Below are 22,687 nucleotides of genomic sequence, written 5' to 3' on the forward strand. Positions count from 1 at the left end.
GAAGAAGAAGAAGAAGAAGAAGAAGAAGAAGAAGAAGAAGAAGAAGAAGAAGAAGAAGAAGAAGAAGAAGGAAGAAGAAGAAGGAAGAAGAAGAACGAAGAAGAAGAAGGAAGAAGAAGAAGAAGAAGAAGAAGAAGAAGAAGAAGAAGAAGAAGAAGAAGGGCCTTTCTGGAGCTAAAGCACTGCTGTCACGTCTGAGTCTGAGTACCCCTAGCTGTGTGACCTCAGTGTCCTCGCCTGGAAAGTGTTTGCGTGCGCTCAGCCCAGAATCTGGCATACGGCAGACCCTGCGTAAATGGAAGCTCTTCTTGCCGATTCCCTCTTCCTGGGAACTTCCTCCCCCCTGTTCTCCTGAAATGTAACCTCCTGAGAGGAGGCTCCAGCCTCTCCCTTCCCGTCTCCAGCACCTGGACACAAGCCTGGAGCGCAGCAGAGGCGCGGGAAGTGTTTGCTGAAAGGATGCCTCGGGCGGCTGATGGAGGAGCCACCACGGAGGGCCGGGCGGTATCTGCCACACGTCACAGGCAGGTCTGCTCCCCGCCACACGTGGAGGCCACGCGGCACTCCCCTTCCCTTCCCTTCCCTTCCCTGCGCCCGAGGGCCCTGGCCAGCGTCCCCGCCCGGCCTCTCTCCCTCTGGCCTCCTGGCCTCCCCTCCGCTCGCTGCCCGGCCCCACCCAGCCAGGCCTGGCCCAGCATAGCCACCCCCGAGAGGACAGGGTTCCTGAGCTGAGACCACGTGGCGTGGCCAAGTCTCGGCCGCATTCCGCATGGTCGGCCGGACAAAGCGCGAGTTATCGCTGAACGGATTTCCGCGGCCGTGGGAATCCCGTTCGGCCTCCGCGGTGAGGGGCAGGAAAGGAAAAGAAGGGCACCCCAGAGCTGGTCTCAGAAATGCTGGCCGGCCCCAGGCCCTGCCGGGCCCCTCTCCTTGTTTGTCTGCAATGTTGTAGCCACTACTGTGTCGCCTTTAGCCACGAGGGAACCCGGCCTCCGGGAAACGGGAAGCTTCCCTGCGGCCGCTGTGGGGGCAGGCCTCCGGCACACGGCAGCCACGTGGGCCGGAAGGCCCATGGGAGACAGCGCGCGGAGAAAGGAAAGGGTCCTAATCCCAAAGCTGGGTCCGGGGAATGCCACTGCTCCGGGATGAGGAGCGCTCCACGGAGGCTCCCGAGTCCACTGTGGCCTTCCTAACCCTGGGAGCAGCGCTCCCCATCTTTCCTTCCTCCCCACCCTCGTCTCTCCGCCCCCTGAGGAGGAGACACAGAAGGGTAAGATGGGGGACTGGAGCGAGGACAAGGGAGGAGGGAGCATGGAAGCCCCTGAGGGTGACGGGCAGGCGCACCTGCACCCACGTGCTTAGCTGAGTAATGCAGGGGACTGTGCTGCGTAACACACGGCCCGACGTCCGCTTGTTGAAGCAGTGATCGCTTATTCTTGCTCCTGCATTTGCAGGCTGTCCAGTGCTCTGCGGGATCAGCTAGGGAGGACGCCTCACTGCAGGGGGGCTAGGACGGGCTCCGCGGGTCTTGTTCCAGGGTGCTGGAGAGGTAGCTGCGACCTCGGGGAAAAGCCCCTCACGGCAGAGCGCACAAAGCCTGCCTGAACACTCGCGGGGCCTCTAAAGCCTGAGCTGGGACTGGCCTGCTGTCCCTTCTGTTCACATTCTCCTGGCCAAAGCTCATCACAGGGCCAGGTCCACATCAGCAGGAAGGGGAAATAGAGTCCATCCACAGTAGGAAAGAGGGAAGGATCAAAACTAAACAGCTCCATCATCACAGAGCTGGTGGACATCAGGGTTGAGAGCAGAGGTGTGGGGTCGACTCTCTGTGTGGCTCAGTGACTACCTGCTGTGTGATGTTGAGTGAGTTACATCACCTCTCTGTGCCTTCAATTCCTCACTTGAAATATGGATAGGATTCAAAAGATAAAGTAGCCCTCCCTCATGTGTTCATGGCGAGAGTTCAGTGAGATCATCCATGTGAACCTCTCAAAGTGACTCCTGGCTTAGTGTAAATGCTCAGCAAATGTTTGCTGTTGCTGGTACAGAGCATTCAATCACCAGTGAAAGCCCGCCTCCTCATGTGCATCTGTGCATGCATTCACCTGTATGTGCACCTGTGCGTGTGTGCACCTGTGCGTGTGTGCACCGGTGTGTATGGGCACCTGTGTGTATGGGCACCTGTGCGTATGTGCACTTGTCATGCACCTGTGTTATGTGCACCTGTGTATGCCCTATCCATGCATGCACCTGTGCGTGCACCTGTGTGTATATGCACCTTTGTGTGCACCTATATGTGTGTGCACCTGTGCGTGTGTGCACCTGTGCATATGTGCACCTGTCATGCACCTGTGTGTATGTGCACCTGTGTGTGCACCTGTCCATGCGTGCACCTGTGGGTGCACCTGTGTGTATGTGCACCTGTGCACCTGTCATGCACGTGTGTATATGCACCTGTGTGTGCACCTGTCCATTCATGCACCTGTATGTGCACCTGTGCATGTGTGCACCTGTGTGTATGTGCACCTGTGCATGCACCTGTGTGTATGTGCACCTGTGTGTGCACCTGTCCATGCATGCACCTGTGTGTGCACCTGTGTGTGTGTGCACCTGTGCACAGTGGGGGCAGTGTGGGACCCGGTAGCCCTGAGTGGCCCCTCCAGTAGGAAGTGTGTGGTGAGCGCCATACCTGAGTACCAGGTACTATTTTAGGCACTGAAAAAACACTGAACAGTGAGCAAAGCAGTCAAAAAACTTGGTCATCCTAGAGTTGATGTTCTAGAAAGAGAGGACAAATAATAACCACAATAAATAGGTAAAGTGCATAGCGTATGAGAGGGTAATACATGATAAACAAGAAGAATAAAGCAAGGGGGGGTCTGGAGTTGTGATCTGAGTACAAATGTGAGCAAAAGGGCTCTGGGGAGCGTATGTGTGGGTAAGGCAGCGTTTCTCAGCCTCGGCACCGCTGGCATTTGGGATCTGCTGATCTTTGTTGGGGGCCGTCCTGTGCGGTGCAGGAAGTCGAGCTGCAGCACCGGCCTCAACCATTAGAAAGCATTCGCGCGTCTTCAGCTGTGACAGCCCCTCCCCTAGTGGTGACAACCAAGAAGATCTCCAAGTCAAATGTCCCCTGGGGGACACAGTGGCCCCTGGTTGGGAGCCACTCTGTTGAAGACCTAGAGGAGACGAGGAACAAATCGCACAGGCGAGTGGGGGAGGAGCCTTCAGGCAGAAGGGACAGCACGTGCAAAGGCCCTGCAGCAGGAGGACCAGTGGGGGCTCAGGGAACAAGGAGGGGATGCATGGAAGATGCCTGGGAGAGATGCCAGGCGCACATCAGGGAAGAGCTTGGACTCCTCTAAGGATTTTGCCAGGGTTGAAAAGCGTTCTGTGGTTCACACAAAGTGCTCCACGTTAGCCCCCGATTAAGAAGATGTGAAAATGTTGGGAAGAGGTCTCTGGGTTGGAAGTTCCTACCCGTCCTTTCAGATCCCTCCACCTCCTCCTCCTGCTCTTTGCGTTCGCTTCACCAGGTGCGGCCATCCCCAGGTCCCCCCCCCCAGCTGCAGCCATGGGAGGCTCCCCTGGATGGGGAGATGGGGGAGAGACGTCAGTATGTTCATCCCTCTGGGCTCCTTCCGCAAGCTTGCGGGTTGACAGCGGCTGCACCGTCCGCCAAGGTCACAGCTCTGGAGGCAGGTGTCTCAGACAGGCGGTGCCCGCGCTGGGCTCCGGTAGCTGCCCCTCACCTGGCCTTTCCCTGGTGACCTGGGGCCGCCATAACAGATGGCCGCAGACCGGGTGTCTTTAAGCAATGCTCTTCTCCCCCCGTGCCGGAGGCCAGCAGTCTGAAACCAGGCTGTGTGCAGGGCCCTGCTCCCTCTGAAGGCTCCGGGGGGCTGGGGAGGTCCCTGCCTTGCACCTGCAGCTCCCGGTGGCCGCAGTCCTTGCTGTTTCCTGGTGCGTGGCCACACCTCTCCGTCTCTGCTGACGTCCCCACATCACCCTCCAGGTGCTTGCCTCCACATCCTTCTCTCCTCCTCTGCGGACACCAGCCCTCTGTGGCCCACTCCAAGCTGGTGTGACCTCGTTTCAGCTGATGACATCTGAAAAGACCCTATCTCCAAACCAGCTCCCGGTCTGGGGTTCCAGGTGGACGTGGATTTTGGAGGATGTTCTTGAACCCTCTCCCCCTGTCTGTCTGCAGTGCTGTGCCGTCTCCTGCTAGTTTCCATAGCCCTGCCCACACCTTTGTTCAGAGTCCCTTTGTCACACTCTCCTCCAGGTGGCATGTCACGTCTGTTTCCCACCCAGACTTGGATGGATCCAGCCCATCCTGCGGGCTTGTTTGGGATGGGCCACGAGACAGACGGCCAGGGCAGCCTGTGGACAGGATGCAGATATGATCCCTCCTGGACTCGCCGGCCAGTGGCCTCTCTCCACCCCTTCCTTTCCCTGCTCATCTGCCCGCAGGAATGGAGAGGACCCCCAAGACCCCCATGCCACGAAGGATGACTTCCAAGCCCCAACCTCAGGATGCTGCCTGTGAGGACAGCACCGTCAAAGCCGTCTGTCAAATCCGCCATCAGCAGGTGCTAGCCCCACCCGCCTCCCACCGCGGGCAAGCCACCTCCTCCACGAGCCCCAGCTCCCTAGCTTCCTCTTCTACTGGGACCGTGATTGCTGCCCGGAGCTCCAGAAAGGACCGAAATGAGGAAAGCACATGGCAGATGCTCTTCTACAAGAACACATCACTGCTGCACAAGACCGTGCAGTATTTTGTGTGAACGGAGCAAGGCCACTAACTCAAGAGCATAAGAAATGTAAATCTGATTTGTTTTATCTGAATTTAATTTCTATTTCCAGCCCCCGGGCTCCTAAGTGGCAAAACACAAACAAACAAAAACAAAACAAAACAAAACAAAAAACCAGGAGTTTGATTTCCAAACATAATAAGTTTGAGATGCTAATTAGAGATCCAAGTGGAGATGTTGAATAAGCCACTGGGTTCTGGAGGTAGGATTCTGGGAGCCATTCATAACCGAATGACTATAGTCATGGAAGGGATGTGTTATGGACTGGACGTCTTTGTGCACACCCCCATCCCAATTCCCAGGTTGAGACCCTAACTTGCAATGTGATGGTATAAGGGGGCAGGGCTTTGGGGAGGTGACTGGGTCACGAGGGTGGAGCCCTCATAGAAGGGATTCGTGACCTTAAAGCAGAGTCCCCAGAGAGCTCCCTGACCCCTTCTGCTCCTGGAGGGTGCAGCAAGTAGGTGGCATCTGTGAGACAGGATGGCTCCTCAGCACACACCGGGTCTGCTGGCATCCTCCTCTGGGGCTCGCGGCCTCTGGAGCTGTAAGAAACAACTGTCTGTTCTTGAAGCCCCCAGGCTGTGATATTCAATATCCCGTTACGGCATCCCGCATGGATGAAGACAGGAAATAGAAGATTCCATGGAAACAGAGGAAGGGTGATTGCATTATTCCAAGGAGCGAGTCTCCATGTGTGCTCTCCAGACCTGGAGCATCAGCATCACCTGGGACCTTGTTAGAAATGCAGATGTGGGGTCCCCCCCAGACCTGCTCAGTCGGAGACTCTGGGAGTGGGTCCAAAGGTCTGTGTATTGACCTGCCCTCTGGGATTTTCTGTTGAGTTTGGAACCTGCTTGGCTGCTTTTTCAGACAGAAGTCGCATTGGATGTCAATGGTTGACCAGCAGGTGGCTTTGCCCTCCCCACGAAAGTGGTCCCCAAGTGGTTCCCCGTGGGAAGGAGGCAGGCGATGTCATCAAGAAGCTGCCAAGGTCCAAATGACAACAGAAGATGTCAACTGACTACATGTTGCTGAAGCAGACCCACCCTGGCCTCTCCAGGTCCTAAGAGCAGACATCAGTGGCTGGGTCAGTGACCACCATGCATTTGGACTGGATAGTTTAAATGTCCAAGTGGGCAGAGGCCAGCAGACAGCTTTCTCAGCAGGTGGCCCACCCATTATTAAAGATGAAAAAGAGTCCCAGAAACGAAGCCAAGGGACTAAACAGATTCCTGTGGGGTTTTTGGTTCCTATTTTGCAGATAAGCCAGCTCATTTTGTGATATTGTGGTTCTCACTTCTAGCCACTTAGGAGATGATTAATGCATCCCGAGACTTCCCCAGACATTTATGACACCTTCAGGAATAGCAGTGACAATGGCTCTATCATGCACTGCAACTTCATACCCTTGGCATTCCTCTTAATTATTTATGTATTCTGGAGCAGCCAGGTTCCCTCCCACCAGAGCTCAGGAAGGTAATAAATGAGCAAAGTCAATGGTCTGTAAATTACAACATTGATTAAAGAAGTGATTACTGATATAACTCTTGCTCGGCCATTATGCTAATGCCTACCCAGATTCAGGACAGTGTTTACATGCTAATGGCAAGTCTGGGACAGCGACTAAAATTGGTTTCCACCCTTAATCAGTAGGTAAACATTTTTAAACCACTCCTGACCATGAGTGAGAAGATCCATCCATGTGTTCCCCTCCCAGCTGCTCCTGCCACTGTCCCCAGCAGATGGAGGAAATTCTCTCAGCCCAGCCCTCACCAGCTGCCCTTCCAAACAGAAGCAAGAGTTGGAGATGAAAATTAGACCCAGAGTAGCCATCCATAGTTCCCAGAAACTGGGGAAGGAGAGGGTGATCATAAGAGTTCATTGCTCAGCATCAATGAGATTTAACTGGGTCCACAGACTCCCAGAAGGAGACACTGCTCCTTCTAGAGCACATAGTCCTGACAAGAGACAGATAAGCAAATTGGCAATTATAGCTTAGTATGGTAAGTGCTATTTGAGGAGTCCACGTGTGACTTCATTAACTCCAAAATGTTATGCAAAACTGTATGTATATGCATTTCCATAGCAAGAATTAGCTTGACATGTGTTCTCAAAGGAGTGTGTTCTCAAAGGAGTCAGTGGCCCCAAAAAGTTAGGAAATACTGCTTGAGAACTTTCTGGAAGCTTTCAAGTAAATGTCTTGCATTTCCACTGCTCTTGGCTCCATCATATCTCAGTTTCTAACCACATCTCCCCTCACCCAAGATCCTTGTTTGGTTGTCCTGAAGCAGGAATCCCCATGAAGAATGGGTTCTGTTCATTCATCTTCCTACCTGTCCACCCCTCCATCAACACACCCATCCACTCATACATACATTCACCCACCCATCCACCCATCCATCCATCCACCCACCCACCCATCCACACACACAAACATCCATCCATCCATCCACCCATCCATCCATCCATACATACATACATACATACATTCATCCACCCATCCATATACCCATATACCCATCCATCCACCCACCCACCCATCCATTTATCCATCCATCTGTCCATATACCCATCCATCCACCCACCCACCCATCCACTCATCCTCTCATCCATCCATACATTCATCCATTCATCCATCCACCCATGTACCCATCTATCTACCACCCACCCATCCACACACCCAAACATACATACGTTCATCCATCCACCCATCCACCCATCCATCTATGCACACATACATTCAGTCTTCTGTCCATTCAGTATCCACTCTGCTAAGCTCCTGCTTCATGAGCATCTGCTGTATGGAACCAAGAGATCAAAGGTTTAAAAAGATGTACTTCTTTCTTCAAGGATTTCATAGTTTGATGGTTGATCTGGACACACGGGGCCAGTATAAATCACATTTTACCAACTTGAATATGCAAGACAGTCATGTCATTTCTTGAAAACACAAGTTGATTTCTATTCTCAATTTTCATTTCATTAAGGCTACAGAACATAATCCCAGTCTGATTTTCAAAAGACGTAACTATTGCCAAGGCCTTGGGCGAGGGGGGCTTCCAGTCTCCAAACGTTCTGTTTACAGTCCCTAGAGGCATCCGTTACCGGTCGGAGTTACCTTGAATATGGTCCCACCGCTGTCCGTGGTGCCCCTTCCAGCCCACTTCCAGGGGACACAGGCATCTTCCTGCTGTTTGCTTGCCACGTGAGAATGTCTACGGGAGTGTGTACAGATTCATCTCCCTAAGGGTTTAGTCTTTGGAACACAAAATCTTAATGCTTGCAGACTTTTATTTTATTTTCTATGTGTTTATCTTGCTTTGTGCTCTGTCTCAGCCCTTTCCTGAGGTAATGATGTGGTAGGAATGGGAAAAGCAAAGGGAGAAATACAGAGGGAGGGGACATAGGTTGGTAGTCACTAATGCAAAGCATTTATTCACAGGCTAAGCAGTTCTAATACAGATATATAAATGATCCCAGGGAGTTGGGGAGGTGCCTGGCCAGGCCAGTAAGGAAGAAAGGATGTTCTTTTTTATTGTTATGTTAATCACCATACATTACATCATTAGTTTTGGATGTAGTGTTCCATGATTCATTGTTTGTGCATAACACCCAGTGCTCCACGCAGAACGTGCCCTCTTTAATACCCATCACCAGGCTAACCCATTCCCCCACCCCCCTCCCCTCTAGAACCCTCAGTTTGTTTTTCAGAGTCCATCGTCTCTCATGGTCTCCCCCTCCGATTTCCCCCCCTTCATTCTTCCCCTCCTGCTATCTTCTTCTTTTTCTTTTCTTAACATATATTGCATTATTTGTTTCAGAGGTACAGATCTGTGATTCAACGGTCTTGCACAATTCACAGCACTCACTGTAGCACATACCCTCCCCAATGTCTATCACCCAGCCACCCCATCCCTCCCACCCCCCACCACTCCAGCAACCCTCAGTTTGTTTCCTGAGATTAAGAATTCCTCATATCAGTGAGGTCATGTGATACATGTCTTTCTCTGATTGACTTATTTCACTCAGCATAACACCCTCCAGTTCCATCCACGTCGTTGCAAATGGCAAGATCTCATTCCTTTTGATGGCTGCATAATATTCCATTGTGTATATATACCACCTCTTCTTTATCCACTCATCTGTCGATGGACATCTTGGCTCTTTCCACAGTTTGGCTATTGTGGACGTTGCTGCTATAAACATCGGGGTGCATGTACCCCTTCGGATCCCTACATTTGTATCTTTGTGGTAAATACCTGGTAGTGCAATTGCTGGGTCGTATGGTAGCTCTATTTTCAACCGCTGGAGTTACCTCCATACTGTTTTCCAGAGGAGTTGCACCAGCTTGCATTCCCACCAACAGTGTAGGAGGGTTCCCCGGAAGAAAGGATGTTCTTAGGCAAAGGGAGCCTCATGTGCAGAGGCCTGGGTGTCTCAGACTGTCAGGATGTGTGTGATCAGAGATCAGTGAGTCAAGCTGCAGAGGAAGAAGGTAGCAGAAGCCCTTCAGATCCTGGAAAGTTGCTTGGGGTGTGTTTCATTTTGTGAGAAGACATCAGCCTGGGGAGCAGATACCTCTGGTGGCCACTGAGAGTTCAGCCTTGGCTGTAGCTCACTTTGTGATTGGACCACATTCCACCTCAGACTACTACTGTTTTCTATCCCGGGGTCTTCTCAGATGCCATGGGCTAGTGTGTCAGCCTGGAAGTGCCAGGGGGTCAACACACGGGGGCGGTGAGAGACGGGAGCTGGTAGATAATATTCCTGTCTCTTATCCTTCAGGGGGACAATTTTGTAGGCTTTCATGAGGTTCCAAAGAAACTGATCCACAGCAAAAAAAAAAAAAAAAAAGTAAAGATGCAGCTTTTTATTGACTTATCCTCTTTCTCTCTCTCACTCTGTTCCGCAGCCCCTGCTCCCTGGGGCCATCTCCCAAGTAGACCAGGTGCACAGAATACTTGTTTCAGGCTCTGCATTTGGAGGACCCAAAATTAAGCATGTGTGCTTGGCTGGAGAAAAAGACAAATGGAAGAAGAGTGGTTTGCAGGGCCCGGTGACCTCTCCATCCCCCTTTCTGTCTTTGCAGGTGTCTGACCGCTGTGACTATGTCTTTGTCAATGGCAAAGAGATGAAGGGCAAGGTGAATGCGGTGGTGAACTTCACCTACCAGCACCTGAGTGCCTCCCTGCCCATCACTGTGTGGGTGCCCCGGCTGCCCCTGCAGATTGAGGTCTCTGACACAGAGCTGAGCCAGATCAAAGGCTGGAGGGTCCCCATTGTGGCCAGTAAGAGGTGAGCCGGGGATGGGAAGACACAGCAGAGCCATAACAATGGTTTTGTTTACCGACCACACTGCTGGAGCCGGGACAGGGCCCGGCACATGGTGGATGCTGGTACGATCCTGTGATTACATTCTCTCCAGCCTAACCAAGGCCCAGGATAACCAGCCAGGCAAGAGGCTAAACAGCGGCAGTACCCTCATCAACCCCAGACCGCGTGTGCTCTGCACTTGGGCTTCCAGTAGACAGTCCTGAAAGGGCTTCCCCAGAGTGAAGTGACAGAAGTGATACATTTTTCTAGCCCCTCAGCCCCCAGGGGAATTTGAGTTTGGGGTTCTTTTCTCAAAGTAAAACAGTGATTTCTTTTTCTGTGTTTTATGAATATCCGTAAGCTTGATCAGCTCTGTGCGTTTCAAATCACTGCATAAAATTAATTTGCATTTATACTGGACCATGGTGTTGCTGTTTGCTCTTAAACAAAAAAAACAAGGCTCTAATTTGTCCTGTGTGACTCTGGATTGTCACATGTAGGAGCTGGGGTCTTGTTTCCTCAGCTCTGCGGCCCCCTGGTCATCAAAATGAGTTGTCACGTTCCTGGTCTCCTGCCTGGGATCTTCTGTCCTGAACCCTCGGGGCTGTTTGCCGGCGTCTCCCAGACACGAGCTCTTCATTTTAAGGGTCAAGCCAGCGTGCACTCAGGAAAAGTCCCTGTGCTCCTGGGAGATGCTGCATCCCTCTCTCCAAGGAGACCTTGAAAGAAACTGCCCGGACTGCCAGGGTCTGGGGGGCAGCCACGAATCCGGGCAATCCTTCAGACCGTGAGGTGGTCATGAGGGACCGAGAGAACGAGTCTGCTCGGTGTCCCTGGGGACGGCAGACCTGAGACTGGCAGCCACTTCCTAGCTCTGTGAGCTTGCCCACCGTTCCTAACCTCCACCCCCCAAACCCCAGAACATAAGAACAGCTAGTTTTGGGGGGCAGAGCAAGATGGCGGAGGAGTAGGAGACCTGGATTTCGTCTGGTCTCAGGAATTCAGCTGGATAGGGATCAAACCATTCTGAACACCTACGAACTCAACAGGAGATCGAACAGGAGAGTAGCAACAACTCTCTGAACAGAGAAGCGACCACTTACTGGAAGGTAGGGCGTGCGGAGAAGTGAATCCGAGGCGATATTCGGGAGGATAGACGGCGGGGGAGGGGGCCCCCCGTCGGCCGCTTCTGACAAGTGCTAGAGCCGCGGAGCACAAAATCGGACCTTTGAGAAGTCGGCTCCATGGAGGACGTCGCTCCAGTGGCTAAGCGGGGGGTGGAACCCTCGCGGGACAGTGTGGTCTCAGGACCCTCGGGGTCACAGAAAGGCCGGGGGTGCCTGAGTGCGGCAGAGCTCCCAGGGATCGGAGCGGGGAAGCCAGCTGCAGAGACGGAGCCGAGGCGCGGGCTCTCAGCTTGGGGTTGCCATAAACTGTGATCTGCGGCCCAGTCGGGCCTCTGCTCCTCCAGCAGGGACCCAACAAGCGGCAGAGCCGGGGAGACTCCCCTCCCTCCCCCGGGAGGAGCGGCGCGGGAGCACACCGCAGGGATCTGCTGGGTTTGGAGACTCCACACGGGGTCGGGTGCCAGAGATAGCAACGCTCGGTCACAGGCCGGGTGAGCACGGAGTGCGGCCGGAGACCGGGGACACGGGAGTGACTGCTTTTCTCTGGGGGCGCACTGAGCAGCGGGGCCCCGAGTTCTCAGCTCCTCCGGGTGGAGATTGGGAGGCCACCATTTTCACCCTGGTCCTCCAAAGCTGCACCGAGAGCTTGCAGGGAACAAAAGCTCCTGAGAGCAAACCCGAGCAGCTTGCTTAGCCCGGACCGACAAGGGCAGGGCAATTCCGCCTCCGGCAAAGACATTTGGGAACCACGGCAACAGGCCCCTCCCCCAGAAGATCAGCCCGAACAGCCAGCAAGCCAAGACCAAGTTTACCGATCAAGGAGAACGGGAGAACTCCAGCGCTAGGGGAATACTGCACATAGAATTCATGGCTTTTTTTTACCATGATTCATTAGTTCATCAAAGTTAATTTTTGTTAACTGGTTTTTTTTTTCTTTTTCCCTTTTTCAACCAACATCTTATCAATCTCTTTTTTTATTTTTATTTTTTTTAAGATTTTATTTATTTATTTGACAGAGAAATAGCGAGAGCAGGAACACAGGCAGGGGGAGTGGGAGAGGGAGAAGCAGGCTCCCCGCCAAGCAGGGAGCCCGATGCGGGGCTCGATCCCAGGACCCTGGGATCATGACCTGAGCTGAAGGCAGACGCTTAACCGACTGAGCCACCCAGGCGCCCCTCAATCACTTTAAAAAAAAAAAAAAACATTTTTTATTTTTCATTTTTAGTCATATTTTATCCCTTCATAGTAGTTACCCTTATTTTTGGCATATACATGTAAGTTGTTCCCTCTTTAAAATTTTGAGATACAGTTACTTCTAACAGATCAAAATATACCCTAAATCACTAGTGTATGGCTCTGTTCTAGTCTCCTGCCTGATCACATTCTCTCCCTTTTTTCTTTTTTTTTTTTAAATCTTCTTTCTTTTTTCAAACAACTTCTTATCTTATCAAGTCCTTTTATAAAATCTTTTATAATTTTCATCTTTGCAGTCATCTTCCATCCCTTCATTGTATCAACCCTTATTTTGTACATATATAAGTCTTTCTTCCTTTAAAATTTTAGGAGGCACTTTTTTCTAACAGACCAAAATACACCCAAAATCTAGTGTGTGGCACTGATCTATGCACTAGCCTGATCATATATGATCACATTCTGCTTTTTTTGTATTGTTCTGTTTTTGTTTTTATCTTTTTTTTTCTTTTTTCTTTTTTCTCTTTCTTTTTTCTTTCTTTCCCTTTCTTTTCCCCTGGTTTCAGTTCTTTTCTGATTTGTATACAGTATATTTGCTGGGGACATTGTAAACCTGTTAGCATTTTGTTCTCTCATTCATCTATTCTCCTCTGGACAAAATGACAAGACGAAAAAAATCACCTCAGCAAAAAGAACAAGAGGTAGTACCGTCAGCCAGGGACCTACTCAATACGGACATTAGTACGATGTCGGACCTAGAGTTCAGAATCGTGACTTTAAAGATACTAGCTGGGCTTGAAAAAAGCATGGAAGTTATTAGAGAAACCCTTTCTGGAGAAATAAAAGAACTAAAATCTAACCAAGTGGAAATCAAAAAGGCTATTGATGAGGTGCAATAAAAAATGGGGGCACTAACTGCTAGGATAAATGAGGCAGAAGAGAGAATCAGCGATATAGAAGACCAAATGATAAAAAATAAAGAGGCTGAGAAAAAGAGAGAGAAACAACTACAGGATCACGAGGGCAGAATTCGAGAGATAAGTGATACGATAAGACGAAACAACATTAGAATAATTGGGATCCCAGAAGAAGAAGAGAGAGAGAGAGGGGCAGAAGGTATATTGGAGCAAATAATAGCAGAGAACATCCCTAATGTGAGGAAGGAAACAGGCATCAAAATCCAGGAGGCACAGAAAACCCCTCTCAAAATCAATAATAATAGGTCAACACCCCGACATCTAATAGTAAAACTTACGAGTCTCAGAGACAAAGAGAAAATCCTGAAAGCAGCTCGGGAGAAGAGATATGTAACCTACAATGGTAAAAATATTAGATTGGCAACAGACCTATCCACAGAGACCTGGCAGGCCAGAAAGGACTGGCAAGAAATCTTCAGAGCACTAAACGAGAAAAATATGCAGCCAAGAATACTATATCCAGCTAGGCTGTCATTGAAAATAGAAGGAGAGATAAAAAGCTTCCAGAACAAACAAAAACTAAAGGAAATTGCAAACACGAAAACAGCCCTCCAAAAAATATTGAAAGGGGTCCTCTAAGCAAAGAGAGAGCCTAAAAGCAGCAAAGATCAGAAAGGAATACAGACAACATACAGTAACAGTCACCTTACAGGCAATACAATGGCACTAAATTCATACCTTTCAATAGTTACCCTGAATGTAAATGGGCTCAATGCCCCAATCAAAAGACACAGGCTATCAGATTGGATTAAAAAACAAGACCCATCAATATGCTGTCTGCAAGAGACTCATTTTAGACCCAAAAACACCCCCAGATTGAAAGTGAGGGGGTGGAAAACCATTTTCCATGCTAATGGACACCAAAAGAAAGCTGGGGTGGCAATCCTTAGATCAGACAAACTAGATTTTAAAACAAAGACTGTAATAAGAGATGAGGAAGGACACTATATCCTACTTAAGGGTCTATCCAACAAGAAGATCTAACAATTGTAAATATCTATGCCCCGAACATGGGAGCAGCCAATTATATAAGGCAATTAATAACAAAAGCGAAGAAACACATTGACAACACTACAATAATAGTGGGGGACTTTAACACCCCCCTGATTGAAATGGACAGATCATCTAAGCAAAAGATCAACAAGGAAATAAAGACTTTAAATGACACACTGGACCAAATGGACTTCACAGACATATTCAGAACATTCCATCCCAAAGCAACGGAATACACATTCTTCTCTAGTGCCCATGGAACATTCTCCAGAACTGATCACATCCTAGGTCACAAATCAGCTCTCAACCGGTACCAAAAGATTGGGATCATTCCCTGCATATTTTCAGACCACAATGCTTTGAAACTAGAACTCAATCACAAGAGGAAAGTCGGAAAGAACTCAAATACATGGAGGCTAAAGAGCATCCTACTAAAGAATGAATGGGTCAACCAAGAAATTAAAGAAGAATTAAAAAAAATTCATGGAAACCAATGAAAATGAAAACACAACTGTTCAAAATCTTTGGGATACAGCAAAGGCAGTCTTGAGAGGAAAGTATATAGCAATACAAGCCTTTCTCAAGAAACAAGAAAGGTCTCAAATACACAATCTAACCCTACACCTAAAGGAGCTGGAGAAAGAACAGCAAATAAAGCCTAAACCCAGCAGGAGAAGAGAAATCATAAAGATCAGAGCAGAAATCAATGAACTAGAAACCAAAAGAACAGTAGAACAGATCAACGAAACTAGGAGCTGGTTCTTTGAAAGAATTAACAAGATTGATAAACCCCTGGCCAGACTGATCAAAAAGAAAAGAGAAATGACCCAAATCAACAAAATCATGAATGAAAGAGGAGAGATCACAACCAACACCAAAGAAATACAAACAATTATAAGAACATATTATGAGCAACTCTATGCCAGCAAATTAGATAACCTGGAAGAAATGGGTGCATTCCTAGAGATGTATCAACTACCAAAACTGAACCAGGAAGAAATAGAAAACCTGAACAGACCTATAACCACTAAGGAAATTGAAGCAGTCATCAAAAATCTCCCAAGAAACAAAAGCCCAGGGCCAGATGGCTTCCCAGGGGAATTCTATCAGACATTTCAAGAAGAATTAATACCTATTCTCCTGAAACTGTTCCAAAAAATAGAAATGGAAGGAAAACTTCCAAATTCATTTTATGAGGCCACCATTACCTTGATCCCAAAACCAGACAAAGACCCCATCAAAAAGGAGAATTACAGACCAATATCCTTGATGAACATGGATGCAAAAATTCTCACCAAAATACTTGCCAATAGTATCCAACAGTACATTAAAAGGATTATTCACCACGACCAAGTGGGATTTATCCCTGGGCTGCAAGCCTGGTTCAACATCCGCAAATCAATCAACGTGATACAATACATTAACAAAAGAAAGAACAAGAATCATATGATCCTCTCAATAGATGCACAAAAAGCATTTGACAAAGTACAGCATCCTTTCTTGATCAAAACTCTTCAGAGTATAGGGATAGAGGGTACATACCTCAATATCATAAAAGCCATCTACGAAAAACCTACAGCGAATATCATTCTCAATGGGGAAAAGCTGAGAGCTTTTCCCCTAAGGTCAGGAACGAGGCAGGGATGTCCACTCTCACCACTGCTATTCAACATAGTATTGGAAGTCCTAGCCACAGCAATCAGACAACAAAAAGAAATCCAAGGCATCCAAATCGGCAAAGAGGAAGTCAAACTCTCACTCTTTGCAGATGATATGATACTGTATGTGGAAAACCCAAAAGACTCCACCCCAAAACTGCTAGAACTCATACAGGAATTCAGTCAAGTAGCAGACTATAAAATCAATGCACAGAAATCAGTGGCATTCCTATACACCAACATCAAGACAGAAGAGAGACAAATCAAGGACTCGATCCCATTCACAATTGCACCCAAAACCATAAGATACCTAGGAATAAATTTAACCAAAGAGGCAAAGGATCTGTACTCAGAAAACTATAAAATACTCAGGAAAGAAATGGAAGAAGACACAAAGAAATGGAAAAACGTTCCATGCTCATGGATTGGGAGAACCAACATTGTGAAGATGTCAATGCTACCTAGAGCAATCTACACATTCAATGCAATCCCCATCAAAATACCATCCACTTTTTTCAAAGAAATGGAACAAATAATCCTAAAATTTGTATGGAACCAGAAGAGACCCCGAATAGCCAGAGGAATATTGAAGAAGAAAAGCAAAGCTGGCGGCATCACAATTCCGGACTTCCAGCTCTATTACAAAGCTGTCATCATCAAGACAATATGGTACTCGCACAAAAACAGACACATAGATCAATGGAACAGAATAGAGAGCCCAGAAATGGACCCTCAACTCTATGGTCAACTTATCTTTGACAAAGCAGGAAAGAATGTCCAGTGGAAAAAAGACAGTCTCTTCAACAAATGGTGTTGGGAAAATTGGACAGTCACATGCAGAAGAATGAAACTGGACCATTTCCTTACACCACACACAAAAATAGACTCCAAATGGTTGAAAGACCTAAACGTGAGACAGGAGTCCATCAAAATCCTAAAGGAGAACATAGGTAGCAACCTCTTCGACCTCAGCCACAGCAACTTCTTCCTAGAAACATCACCAAAGGCACGGGAAGCCAGGGCAAAAATGAACTATTGGGATTTCATCAAGATAAAAAGCTTTTGCACAGCAAAAGAAACAGTCCACAAAACCAAAAGACAACCGACAGAATGAGAGAAAATATTTGCAAATGACATATCAGATAAAGGGCTAGTATCCAAAATCTATAAAGAACTTATCAAACTCAACACCCAAAGAACAAATAATCCAATCAAGAAATGGGCAGAAGACATGAACAGACATTTTTCCAAAGAAGACATCCAAATGGCCAACAGGCACATGAAAAAGTGCTCAACATCGCTCGGCATCAGGGAAATCCAAATCAAAACCTCAATGAGATACCACCTCACACCAGTCAGAATGGCTAAAATTAACAAGTCAGGGAACGACAGATGTTGGCGGGGATGTGGAGAAAGGGGAACCCTCCTACACTGTTGGGGGGAATGCAAGCTGGTGCAACCCCTCTGGAAAACAGTATGGAGGTTCCTCAAACAGTTGAAAATAGAGCTACCGTTCGATCCAGCAATTGCACTACTGGGTATTTACCCCAAAGATACAAATGTAGGGACCCGAAGGGGTACGTGCACCCCAATGTTTATAGCAGCAATGTCCACAATAGCCAAACTGTGGAAAGAGCCAAGATGTCCATCGACAGATGAATGGATAAAGAAGAGGTGGTACATATACACAATGGAATATTATGCAGCCATCAAAAGGAATGAGATCTTGCCATTTGCAATGACGTGGATGGAACTGGAGGCTGTTATGCTGAGTGAAATAAGTCAATCAGAGAAAGACATGTATCATATGACCTCACTGATATGAGGAATTCTTAATCTCAGGAACAAACTGAGGGTTGCTGGAGTGGTTGGGGGTGGGAGGGATGGGGTGGCTGGGTGATAGACATTGGGGAGGGTATGTGCTACGGTGAGCGCTGTGAATTGTGCAAGACTGTTGAATCACAGATCTGTACTTCTGAAACAAATAATGCAATATATTTTAAGAAAAAAGAAAAAGAAGAAGATAGCAGGAGGGGAAGAATGAAGGGGAGTAAGTCAGAGGGGGAGATGAACCATGAGATACGATGGACTCTGAAAAACAAACTGAGGGTTCTAGAGGGGAGGGGGGGAGGGGGATGGGTTATCCTGGTGATGGGTATTAAGGAGGGCACGTTCTGCATGGAGCACTGGGTGTTATGAACAAACAATGAATCATGGAACACTACACCAAAACAAATGATGTAATATATGGTGATTAACATAACAATAAAAAATTAAAAAAAGAAAAAAGAACAGCTAGTTTTGCCTCATAGTGTTATGAGATGACGAGTCCGTACATGTGGAGCCTGGAAGGGCACATTTGAAGAGCGTAGTACAGCTCTGCTCAATAGACCTTACTGCAGTGGTGGAATGTTCTAGAACCACATCGTCCACTACGGCAGCCACTAGCAAGTGTGGTTGTGGAGTGCTTGGAATATGGCTTGGGTAACTAGGAAATTTAAACTTTTCATTGATTTAGTTCTTACGCATTTAAATGAAATTGTAAATCGGCACACGTGGCTATTAGCTACTTATTTATTGGACAGCGTAGACTTCATCAGTGTTAGCTCTTAAGTCTTTTGTCAACGAATGTCTCCAAGAAAGAGATGTCCGACCCTCTGTGCTACCCGTGATGAACCCGGGGCTCCTGTGGGGTCCCAAGGTTCCCACCCAGGATGCCGTCCCTTGGAGGTGGAGGCAGGCACCCACCCGGCTGGCTTATGACCCCGGCGCACCTTTGCATCCACTCTTGGGACCTGAGAGCTTGTTCTTGTACCCCCCAGGCCCACACGGGAGAGCGGGGATGAAGACGAGGAGGAGCGGCGGGGCCGGGGGTGCGCCCTGCAGTACCAGCACGCCACCGTGCGCGTCCTCACCCAGTTCGTGGCCGAGGGCGCCGGCCCGTGGGGCCAGCTGAGCCACCTGCTCGGTCCTGGCTGGCAGGTCGACATCACCCACCTGGTTGCAGACTTCATGAAGCTGGAGGAACCTCACGTGGCCACCCTCCAGGACAGCAGGGTCCTGGTCGGGCGGGAGGTCGGGATGACCACCATCCAGGTAGGGAGCCAGAGCCCGGGACTTCTGCATGCTCGGCACCGGACACCATGCCGGGCACTGGGGGAGGCTCGCAGGAACGGTGGGGCATTGTGCCCAATTCCTGGCCCCCAGGGTGGCAGCCTCGGGACACCGGAAGGTGAGCCTGGACCAGCTCTGTGAGTCCCAATCTTCTTACAAACAGAATTGAGAAGGTGGTGGCCACAGGGCCTTGGCACCCCGCATGTCCCCTCTCTCAACTCCTGCGTCCTCCGCTCCCGACACATTCCAGCACTCCCCGTCCTGCCTCTGACTCCCCACGCTTTGCCCCGCTGCCTGCACATGTACCTCCTACACGTCTCAGAAACCACCCCCTCCTTCCCTCCTTGCTGCGCCTGCCCGGGACCCGGGGAAGGTGCCTCCCTTCTTCCCTTAAAGCATCTAGTCCTTCTGCTGTGGATTCATTCAACAAACTCTCTTCAAAGTCCTATCACCCGTCTGTTCAAGGAAATGCATAGTATGGTGGGCTCTCAGATCAGAAGGGAGGGAGTGGTGGGCCCTTTCCAAAACCCCTCAAGTTCTGCCCCACGGACTGCACCTTCTGGGGATGTCATTCTGGATCCTGAGACCACAACCGTATGCGGGAACAATGGGGACGTTTCCATCATTTCACCAGGAGATCTCAAGGGCGACATTTGTTTTATGAGAGGCAGCCAAAAGAAATGTTTCAGCAGAGGATACATTGTGCTGGGGGTCTGGGGAGGGAGTAGACTATTTATAATTCAGTTCTCACCAGTTAGTCCCAAAGTTGATTTAGAATGTGATTCAGGTTGCACAAAGTCAACCCATGTGTGACTTTTCATGAGCCCAGTCAGGATGGCCATGTGCAGTGAATCAGGTTGTGCAGTGTACAAGAGTGCATCAACATGGGAGGGGGCGTTTCCTTCTAAAAGTAGAATGGATTTTGACATTTATTGCAATTTTGCAACAGACAGAGCTAAAGTGTCTTGGGGAAGCGTGGCTTTATCTGATTCTTGCAAAGAGGCATCGTGTGGGCTGGTGCATCTATAGTGAAGAAGGTGTGTGACTCCTTCGCCCTGTGTTCTGGACGCAGGCCCAGGGCAAGGCGGAAGTATTGCTGGGGGAGAGTCCCACATCTGGGAATATTCTGTCCTGCTGACCTTACAGGTGTTGTCCCCACTGTCCGACTCCATCCTGGCAGAGAAGACGGTAACCGTGTTAGACGACAAAGTGTCAGTGACGGACTTGGCCATCCAGCTCGTGGCCGGGCTTTCTGTCACCCTCCACCCCAGCACGGAGAACAGCAAGGCCATCACCGCTGTGGCCACAGCTGAGGAGCTGCTGCGGACCCCCAAACAGGTAAGGGTCTAGAGGCCAGAGGTGGAGAAGGGCAGGACAGTCGCTGTGCTGGACTCAGCAAGAGGGGCGGGGGGAGAGAGGAACGGGTCAGAGAAGCTGAACCACGGTCCAGAGCACAGTGACCAGGGCTGCGAAAATCCACAAGACGGCGTCTTCCCAGTCCTGGGCTCTGATGACCGGGGGTGACAAACTTAGTGGCTTAAACAAGACCCACTTGGGAGCTCGGCTCTGTGGCTCAGCTGGGTTCCAGGCTCAGGGCACCACAGGCCGAGAGCAGAGCCAACATTCTGGGGACTAGTCGGCCTCCCTGCTCGCCCGCGTCTCTGCAGTTCTGTGACAGGTGTCTGTTTCTTTGCTGACGGTTCCCCGGGGCCCTCGCTGAGCTCCCTAAGGCCACCCGTGTTCCTTCTCACTTCCCACACCCACATTATGTTCAAAACCAGCAACGTGCATGGAGGCCTTTCATGCTTTACATCTCTAACCTCCCCTCTGGCTCACCCAGACCATCCAGGCAGATGACCCTAACTTCAGGTCAGCTGTGCCGCGTGACAGAGCATAATCGTGGGAGTGGCATCTCCTTAATATATCCCAGGTTCCGAAGATGAGGGTCATTCTAGAAATCGTGTGGCTACACGCAGACTTTGCTCTGGAGCATCAGCAGGAGGGATCTGGAACACGTTCCCATCCGTGTCGGGCCCCCATTGCTGGCTTCTGTCATCTCTCCTGGGGGCATGGTGTTTTCTGCTTCCTAAAGAGCAAAGTAAGGGGAGTGGAGAAGAGTTGGGGGGACAAAGCAGGGAGCAGGGAGCTCTTTGCTGAGAAGGGGTGATTCATTAGGTGATGACTGGCATGGAGGCCTCGCAGGCGTGGGGCAGGGCCCTTCATGCCCCGGCAGTGTCTCCCATCTGTCTTCATCGGCTCATGGTAATTGGAGGTCCCAGCACGGCCTCGGGGGGGATTTATGGATGTAGTTCATTCAATTTGCAGACATGACTCTTGTAAGGACGGCGCTCTAAATCATTCCTGGGCGTGTGTTATTTTAAGTCATTCAGAATTTCTCATCTTTGGGAAAATGCGTTGGCTTCTCCCGAGAAAGCCCTGTGTTCCAGCCTCGCTGTAACGAGCTAATGGAGGGACCGACTCTCAGTCACACGGCAGGGTTGATGGAGATGGATTTCGGCAAGCCTGCGGTGTTCAGAGGGCTTAATTTTGATCGTCTGCCATTCAGGGGGCTTGTTCTATGTGAAGTTCTTTCTCTGTCTAGAATTTGTGAAGAAAAATTAACTCGGGATGGAAAGTCAGGCAAGATGAACTCGCAGACCGTGTGAACCGTGTTTTCATGCTAGCCCTCGGTGTGCGCAAAGCTAGCCCCTTGTTCTCAGTATTTCAACTCTGAGATACAAAAGCTGGAAGATTTTTACACCCGTAAACACGAGGGCAGCAGCATATACCTCCCCTGTGCCTCATCGGTTTCAGGAAAGCCAGGACAGAGAAATGAAGTGAGGAATCCCCGGGCATTCATGTATCCGATCTGGGCATTAGAAGGGGGTCTCGTTGATGGACGTGGACAGATGGGACACGGGTGGGAAGCAAAATTACTGAGCCATATTGCCTGTCTCACCTGATTCCCCCAGAAGCTGAGCCTGGCACTAGGATTCAAGGTCAAATACTTAATTCGAGTGGTGGAGGGAGACCCCAGAGGGGAGTCGGGAAGTGCTCCCAGGGATGGACAGTCGGTAGAGTGTGTCCCCCGCTCAGCCACCACTGTGGCTCCCAGAGACTGTGTCTGCTGGGGAAACCGCCAGCCAGTGTTGACCAGGGGCAAGGGGGCTGGTTGAGGGCTGCCTCTGCAGGGTGTCAATTCCTTGGCACTTCTGGCTACAGGCATGGCCGCAGGGGTTCCAGAGGCCAGAGAATGCCCTCGGGCAAAGCCATCTTGCAGAGCTGACCCTTGAAAGCTGAGCGGGCAGGGGCCACGGGGAAGTGGGCAGGTGCCACCAGTGAGTGCCATGCCCTCCCAGATTCCATGCGTGGTCTCACTCACCCCTCTCAGGCCGCCGGCACTGGCATCGGTCTGGGCTTTCAGTTTCGAGTGACCGAGACACAACCCAGGCTGGCCGGAGCGGACGTCGGCCTTGATCAGTTCATGCCCGGGA

At 49.8% G+C, this 22,687-nt stretch overlaps 1 protein-coding gene across 2 annotated transcripts in view; it reads left to right on the forward strand.

Annotated features, from left to right (window-relative positions):
• TMEM132C (transmembrane protein 132C) overlaps positions 1-22,687 on the forward strand; it is a 316,599-nt gene that overhangs the window by 290,023 nt on the left and 3,889 nt on the right. For both annotated transcript variants that reach the window (XM_073888846.1, XM_073888847.1), the window contains 3 exons: positions 9,910-10,115; positions 18,902-19,175; positions 20,340-20,531. In XM_073888846.1, coding sequence (XP_073744947.1) covers positions 9,910-10,115; positions 18,902-19,175; positions 20,340-20,531 — 672 coding nt within the window. The remainder of the gene's footprint in view (positions 1-9,909; positions 10,116-18,901; positions 19,176-20,339; positions 20,532-22,687) is intronic.

This window comes from Callorhinus ursinus, unplaced genomic scaffold (assembly GCF_003265705.2).
Source record: "Callorhinus ursinus isolate GAN/ISIS: 27379988/994484 unplaced genomic scaffold, GSC_fseal_2.0 scaffold97, whole genome shotgun sequence".
In the NCBI taxonomy this organism is placed as follows: Eukaryota; Metazoa; Chordata; class Mammalia; order Carnivora; family Otariidae; genus Callorhinus; species Callorhinus ursinus.